Source organism: Haliotis asinina, chromosome 10 (genome assembly GCF_037392515.1).
Source record: "Haliotis asinina isolate JCU_RB_2024 chromosome 10, JCU_Hal_asi_v2, whole genome shotgun sequence".
NCBI lineage: Eukaryota > Metazoa > Mollusca > Gastropoda > Lepetellida > Haliotidae > Haliotis > Haliotis asinina.
In genome coordinates, this window is record NC_090289.1 from 26,713,365 (window position 1) to 26,722,199 (window position 8,835).

An 8,835-nucleotide genomic window follows, 5' to 3' on the forward strand; every position below is an offset into this window, starting at 1 on the left:
CTCCCTCGCATCTTTGCAACAGAAGTGACTTACAGACTAAGAAGAAGGTTTTAAGTCAGCCTGTTCAAGATGCAGCTGTTTCAAATCATTGGAATCTCAGTGCTGGGCCTTTTTCTGTTCGGTAAGTAATGTATTGATGTTCCATTAAATAATAAAGTCTGATTAAGGGAATTGCGAGTTATGAGTCAGTCTAGCAACCAGTACTAAGCCTTTATTTTGGGGAAACAAACCGAAACAGTAATTAGTTTTGGATAGAAACAAATGACTGCGAATGTTATACTTTGACGATGTTTTACTCAATTTTAAAGACTTTTGGATTTCCTCATCGCAAGTTACAATTTTCAGTCACAAAATCCACAGTTCTCCGTCTGCAATACATGCATCATCCCAGAGTACGAGCTGCAATTATCCTTTCCAAACAAACTTTATCAAATGTATCTAAAATGAGGCAGAAATGAATCTTTTCTGCTTGTTAATATTTCGTTCTTTTGAACACCTCGATTTTTAAGTCCTTAAAGCTCTCGAAACAGTTTCAAACGTTTCAGGTTTATCGCAATGTCAAATATCTCTCATTAATAGTCAAGCTGCGAACTAAACGTTTCAGGTTTATCGCAATGTCAAATATCTCTCATTAATAGTCAAGCTGCGAACTAATATTCTTCTTGCTAAACAACAAATACCTACACAATACCATATGATGCTTGTATGATGTCTTGTAATTTTTTGTTTTATCGCTTTCCCACGGCTGTGGCCCACATACTTAGAATGTTGGATGACCTCACTGTTAGCTGCTGGTACGCTACACCCTAAAACCGGGAGCGGGTGGGTCGAGTGTGACGAATGTCACCGCATCATGTAATGGTAACAGGGCCTCGGTCCACAAAGCGATGTTAGCGCTGCGATATGATTGCAAAGCCTGCGCTGGAGCATTTGAAGTCACCCGTACTTCTTTTACGTATTTCCCGTGTCCCGCCTCAACTAGCGGAAAAGTGGGGGAGCAAAAGGTTTTCTTGTCTCTTATCGGGTAACACGTTGCAAAATTAAGATTACTTGGAAACATTCTGTAACTTTAAATCGTTATATGATGGTGTTCTAGTCGCTTTGATTCGGAAAAAAAGTTATTTGATAATCAAGATGAAGAAACATCAGCCTGATCTTGATTTTTCGAGAGACAACGTTTTTTTTCCATCATGCCACCGCATAAATTTCCAAAAAGTATGATGGGAAATTTTTCTTTCATTTCTCGTTTGAAATGAGCTTTATTGGCGGGTGGGAGATTATGGAAACTATTGACTATTTTAAAATCCCTTCATGGAACCAGCCCTATCGATTTTGCTTGTATAAAACTGCTAAGTGTTGGCTAAAATGGCATTAGTCTGATTAGCACAACTATTCTAATAGATGTGAAAAGCCGACAAAACGTTCGTCCTGCGCCGAGGTAAACTTAAGAACAGTCTTAATGCACCCTATTTGTATATTGGAAATAAAATATTTTAAAACCGGTCCTGATAAAGCCCACGGTCACTCTCAATTTTATTAACGCCAGAGCGTTAACCATACCTTTCAGTATATATGTTCCTGTATCTGTTAAGCGCAAATCCATATATTGTTGCAGACAATGGTAGAGAAGGATATGGGTTTGGGGCATAGCAACACGAAACTATTTTCATCCCTTACAAGCGACTGGCTTTCTGTGGCTCTCCCTTCGCCTCTCGAACAAGCTTGTTTGTTTGTTGTTTAACAAGCTGCTCAGCAATCACGCACCTTGATGGTGACGATCTGTAAATAATCGACCAGACAATCCAGTGCTCTACATCATAAGAATACATCTTACCAATTTATGTACGATGACATCTGCCAACCATTTCAGTGAGTCTGACCTTCCGTCTGACGACAATTGTTAAAGACCAATTTTAATCACGGGTGTTAAACGCCGCATACAGCCACATTCAAGCACAGGCAAACTGTAGCGCAAATGGGGTTGCGCAGCATAGAGAACATGACAGGTCTTGTTATGTGCGAGCGAAGCGAGCAAAGGTTGGCAACTTACTTCCCTCGCTTCGGATCGAAAAATATTTTTCATGTCAAAATAAAATATCGCCACCATAAAAGGTAGGCTCCCATTTCCTCACTTAGTTGTGCTCTCAGATTCCTTCCCCGTGTATAATAATTACTCACGTGAAATATGCATTATTCAACATTTTAAGCGCAACTCGTGGCATATCAGGCCGTTCTTGGCCTCCATTCCCCCTTCAAGCTATATGGCGACGGTCAATGCAAAGGATCTAATTTGCGCAAAGATTTGCAATAATCATGGGTTGCTGAAGAAAAATTCTAACCTGGACTTTCACGGATATATTTTGAACAAGTGTTTTACTTGGCTTACCAATCACGATTCTTTAGCATCTGTATCAGACGTTTTTGTACATCCCATACTGAAACCCATTAACCCAGTAGTACAAAGCCACCGCAATTATCTGAGCAGAGTAATATCCCGCAGCCTTTTGGATCCACTTCGTCAAGCATTAGATTCGTCATTCTATACTTTTTGGGGTTGTCAACAACACGCCTGGATTCACACGCGTTATTTTCGAGTTTAACGGGGGTATAAATATTGTTGTCCAAACATACCCACTTGACTACGCTCATTGCATTCCGATGATAAAAGCTTTGGTTCTACCTTTATATAGTCTGGTATAGTGTGATCTGAGAATGAGGTGATTCATACATGAGGCCATTACTCTGATCTCCTGAATTTCAATTGTACTGGTTAAAGTGGTGTCTGTTCTTGAAGCAAGCGGGAGGTGGTGTAACCTAGTGGTTAAAGGGTCGCCCGTCCTGGGGAAGAACTGAGGTTCGAATCCCTACTTGGGTTCAGTTTGTGAAGCCTGATTCTGGTGTCCCCTGCTGTGATATTGCAAGAATATTGCTAAAAGCGGCGTAACACTAAACTCACTCACTCGCCTAGGCATGTTACAGGTTGTCACACGTCAGAATGTTGTTGACCCGTGAAGGCCCCGGGGTAGAATAGGCCTTCAGCAACCCATATTTGCCATATAAGGCGACTGTGCTTGTCATAGAAGACGACTAACGGGATCGGGTGGTCAGGCTCGCTGACTTGGTTGACTCATGTCATTGGTTCCCAAGTGCGCAGATCGATGCTCATGTTGTTGATCACTGTATTGTCTTGTCCAGACTCGATTATCTACAGAGCGCCGTTCTATAGCTGAAATATTGCTGAGTGCGAAGTAAAACTAAACTCACTCAGAATGCTGTTCATTCTAAAAGCTGCGTAAAATTAAAGTTATCTCACTCACTTGCCTAGGCATGTTACAGGTAGTCACACGTCAGAATACTGTTCCTTCTGAAAGCGGCGTAAAACTCACTCACTTACTCACTCACTGTGGTGTAACCGATTGTCTCTAATCAAGTGTGATGTACTTTCAGTTACCAGGGCAGAGGCCGATAACCACTGCGAGGCTAACGAGGACAAGATAACCGCTTGTACTAAGATTTTTGCCACAGCCAATCCAAAGGCGAAAAATGCCACAGCTTGTCTGAAGGATAACATAGAGGGGAGCTGTATGTAAGTGCTTATTGTTCATGCTTTTCCGTATTTATATCATGATTTAAATCCACCTCTACATTCAACTCTTCGACTAGTGATAACACATTATTACATATGTAGGTATGATTAATGAAGCTCCAATATTGTGAAATGGTGTATTTAAAAGGTACACTGACAAATCAACAACTATGGTTACAGATCACAACTTCATAATGACCGTGATCTTATAAATAATGCAATCCATCTGCTGAATTCATAATTACTGGTGTGTTCATCTGCATGCATTGCCCTTTAAATGATTCACCGTTGTCATTCAGATGTCTTTCATGTGTGTGCATCTGCATGCATTAGCCGTTACATAATTCACCATTGTCATTCAGATCTTACAAACTGTATAAGACTTGCGTCGACGTTGGAAAAGATGCATCGAAAACTCCGGAATGCAGGACAAAGATTTCCAAAGCACTGAGTAAGTGCCTTTCCTATGTTTCCTTCAATTACATGTATGTGTGTAACGATTCAGTGTATCAACAGGCAGTTTCGCGCTTTCAATTTTCATTAGACTGTTGTAGACGGCGGGATAAGTCATGTCCAGTTAACCTTTGAGCGTCTCACGGGTAGCTTGGGGCGTCCGGGATAATAACAATAATCAGTGCGAGTGAACAACGAGACAGAAGGATACTGGGCAAATCCAATATTATTTTTATAGTTCACTATATCTCTTTGATTAAATTGTTTTACATTAATGAACCGCCATACATCACGCCTATGGAGAGACATTTCTTAAATCTCCAGTCTCGCGGGAACATTGTTTTTGAACAGTAGAGTATGACAAAAGATCCTGACCTGATTGTCTACATCTTCATCTGTTGCAGAGGATGAAGGTATCGGTTGCACTTTTGAAGAGGTGGTTTCTGCAGTCAAGTGTGGTAAGATATACCTCAGTGAATGAGTTTATAAATTTAGAACTGATAATGACACGAAACAGCTTTCATCAGCATAAATCCCCAGGTATATGTCGGTGGTAAAAGCAACACAGTAACTGAAATGAGCATCGGTATCGATCAAACCGTCCTATCCTGGTGGTTTAAACATCCGATTTCAGTCAAGTGTGTCCCAGTGTATCTATACCAGTTTACCGAAAGACACCAACTTATACATAAGTTTCAAATTTTCAATGCAAGTTTCAATACAGCGTCTTAGATCGTAACGAACGGTTCAGGAAAGACTGTTTTGTCGTAGAATGGAAAAGATAGAATCTGTGGTGATTGATGTTTCAGTTCTTAGTCTCTTCTTTCTTTGTTTCAGGTGGATCCACTGTCACCTTCAACATGGCCTTGTTTGTGTGCACAGCACTTCTGGCTATCATCAAGTTCTAGAACTAGCTATAGGTTTGTTCTTCATTTACAGTTAATGTTTGATGTTATAGGGGATGAATGTATATACTCTGCAACAAAAGTCGGGTGTATTTTGTTGCACATGAAACAGTGCCCTGCAGTGAAAGTACGTAATTCTTGTGACTAGCACATTTCCGAAGGTATCAAGCTTCCAAACTTAACACTGAGACTGGTCACTGATCATGGAGGTCAGTACGTGCAAGGAATGGCACGACCGGCTTGACAGTTGTCACTTTGACGTGATTGTGAGCAGAGTCATATTGTTGAGACTCCTTTAAACACATTTATTCGTTTAAGAAGCGGCAATATTGCTCTTGCTACGTTTGGGCCTTACCGTGTGGTTCGCCCGTCACGATTGTGGGGTCGATACCAAGATATACATATCCTGCATAACCAGGGGAAACAATACCAACCCGGAACAAAGTATTCTGAACAATGGCATAAAGAAATCAGCTGAAAACTGCCACTTAGGTAAGGAACAAGCTGTCACAGGCAAATCGTATCAGAATACATGCCCCCGTCGATGCGACATCGTCTGCTCAGACAGCATTTGCGGGCACTACCTCCACGTGCCATTCCATGACTTACTGAATGTTATGTGAACCATATAGACGTCAATGTTGTTGGGGACGTCAGCACTGCAGGTCATGACCATGACAAATCGGGATCACTCTCGACATCCATGACGGAAAGAATCAGATTTTGAGACATGCTAATGAACGTTCAATGACGTTAACGTCGGTGCAGCGTGATCGTTTTGGCGCTGGATCCATAATGGCATTGGCTTTATCATCGTGTCTGGCTAATCTGCAGAATATAGATAAACTCGCTCACTTTAATATTTTAAAAGAATGCCGGTCTTGTTGCAGGTCGTTATCACCAAAAGGTCAACAATCAAGAAATCCGATCCGCTAACATCATCAGATTGACGCCAGTGACCACTCAGATGACCATTGGGCCCATGACCTCATCAGTCTGAAAACAAAAACTCCACCACGCAAATTCCATTTAGCAGCCTAGGTGAACTTATAGGGGACTTTATACCACAATCTAGCGCTCATTCCCAGCCGTTTTCGTCAAGTGTGTGTACAATGTTTAACTGGTGGGCCGCCTTACGAGTATCGTTCTTCGTTATCAGCACGATTTGACGGAGTGTGTTTGTAGTTGCGGAGATGTCTTTGAAGCAATTCACCACTCCTGATCTTAAATCGCTGATGACTATCAATTTCTGTGCAAATTAACCGCTTCATGGGAATCAAAACCATTAAGCACTCATCGTGTATTCTCTTTGTAGGGTTTCACCACTGATTGTTAACTTTTGTAATATATTTATACATTCTGTTGCTTGTTAAGAAATAAAAGAATTTATTTAGCTTGAAAACAGTCATGTTTGGTTTTACTCTTTACGTATAACTGACACAATGGACCAGTTTAACCAAATATCAGGTTTATCTGTAGCACTTTCAAAACGAATTGAATTCTTTGATTTGAAATATCCCCTTTGCATATGGGAATTTGGACTTGATATGGGAGAAAACACAACGTGATGGTGGCTTTAGACAGTTAATGAGTGATATCAGGGCTACTTCACGTTTGGAATTGCAGAGAAACGAAAGACGGTATACACAGATATGGAGCTGCATAGCGTGTGTAGCGAACTGTTTGTCTGGAGCTTATTGTAACTGTAATTCTTAGGTTGTGTGTTGACAAATTTTGATATGATTGTATTGACTCGGTGTTGGTGTGAGTCTTTGACTGTCCAGGAGAAAGGTATCATCTCGCCCGTTCAAAAGCATTTCAAACTGATTTGAAACACAAACACACGGTGAAATCTGAAAGGTCTATCGGAAACGTGTTCTGATTTTACGTGCACTTCTACTTAATTGTACATTTGAACACGAGGTGATAATTTAGTCCCGTTGCCACAAGTACATATTTTTTCCGGCTTTTTTTTCTATGTTTAGATGTTACATACAAAATATTTGAAAATAAACTTTGACAGCGCTGCGAAAAAGACATAAAATTTTGTTCGCTGTGGTAGCCTAGTGGTTATAGTGTTCGCTCGTCCCAATGAAGACCCAGGTTCGATTCCTCAGATGGGTACAGTGATTGATTTCCATTCCTGGTGTTCCCAACCGTGACATTGTTGTATTATTGCTAAACGCAGCGTAAAATCTTACTCACGTACTAACTTGACTACATTGAAATACGCGGTATGGATGATTCTCAAACGAGTGAGTGCGTTGTATTAGTTTCATGTCGTTCTGGCAATATTCCATCAGCATCACGGCGAGGGACACAAGAGGTGGACGTCACACAATTTACTCATGTAGAGAGTCGAACCCGACCTTCGGCGTGACGAGCGAACACTTTAACCGCTGGGCTACTCCACAGCCTCTTAATGTTAATTCTAACTACCAGTGCATGTAAGATTAGCAGGAGAAGAAAAGCACAGCTAACACACGTATACGACATTAGTGAGTTCGGTGAAACCCTCCAGGTTCGACATGGTACAAGCAAACCAAATGTCAATAGGGATTCGAATCCCCGGATTCGACCCCCTCCTCACCTCCCTCGAGTCGAGTGTGGATGCAACGTTAGCGTTTCACACGTCGCTAACAACAGTTACTTTTAAAAATAATTATCGATTGTGCACATATTGTGACGTAATGGGGCGACCGTCGCTAAGGATTCTTTAACAGTGTTTCCGAGCATCAAACACTTAAATTGACAAATGTCCACTGCGAATAAAGTTTGCCGTTATCGTAGCCATAACAGATGCAGGAAAATGGAAACGGTTCCTATTTAGAATTCAAACGTGTTTGTTAAAAGCACTAAAACATAGTGCGCCAATATAACTGAATCTTGTAACCAACGGCAACGGTTTGGAACCACAAGCACACTGGAGTTATGAACACACCGAATCAATATGTACCTTAGATACATATGATGTTGCCAAACGGGTCCGAAGAACATCTCTGTTTAACACCGTCATGGATAAACGGTGTTTCGTCAAAATCAGCCCCAGATCATTTGAATTTGATTTACATGCGACATTCATAGGTAGAAAATTCTGATACTGTGTGACGCAACACTACGAAATGATAAACCTGATTCAGCGTCTTGAATTCAATGTCTAGTTCAACGTCTGAAATGTTAAGTCGTCTAGGTCGTCATAAATCTCAGTACGGAGTTGCGTCCCTTAGGTGAGGATTTGAATGATCATGTGTTCGAATTCATTCTAGATATGACAATACCGATATGTTGTAGAATGTCACATGATCATATTGTCATCATATCCCAGTTGCCAAGATTACAAAAAATAATAATTAATGAGGTGTGTACTTATATTGCGCTGATTTCCATACACAAGATGCATGTGCACTACAACTCAAGCTGTCTATTGCCATTACATCCCACCGGGTACCAATTCACTGCAGAGTGAACAGACACAATGGTGAACAAAATCACCTGCCTAAGTCAGTACCACATGATTGTGTTACACGTGCAGTTTCGTGGACCAGGATTGACGGTCCCAGGAGTTAGGTTCTCTTGATTCTCTGGAAACGAACCACAAAACGTTTGCAATCTTCGACCGATTGTAACTCTGTCGTAGGCGTACGGATGATACAGAGCTACGGACGCTTCGTTGGATAGGGTTCCTGGTCTAGACCTGATTTAAACTGTCCCACACACGCGAGCACGCACGCACACGTACACACTGGAAAAAAACAGTTAGAGATATACTAGTATTTAAATTTTGAAATTATCAATAATGATATATTTATTCATAGACACACTGATGAAATATCAATCATAAAATCATAAATTCCCTAACGAATTTTGTCCAGTATATACTGAACGAAAATT

General features: G+C 40.9%; 1 protein-coding gene across 1 annotated transcript; it reads left to right on the forward strand.

The window, feature by feature from the left end:
• Positions 1–6,346, forward strand: LOC137298994 (uncharacterized). Its single transcript, XM_067831455.1, has 6 exons — positions 1–121; positions 3,448–3,586; positions 3,949–4,037; positions 4,444–4,497; positions 4,877–4,959; positions 5,835–6,346. The coding sequence occupies exons 1-5, from the start codon at positions 70–72 to the stop codon at positions 4,945–4,947; spliced, it is 405 nt and encodes a 134-aa protein (XP_067687556.1). The 5' UTR covers positions 1–69; the 3' UTR covers positions 4,948–4,959; positions 5,835–6,346.
• The last annotated feature ends 2,489 nt before the right edge of the window (positions 6,347–8,835 follow it).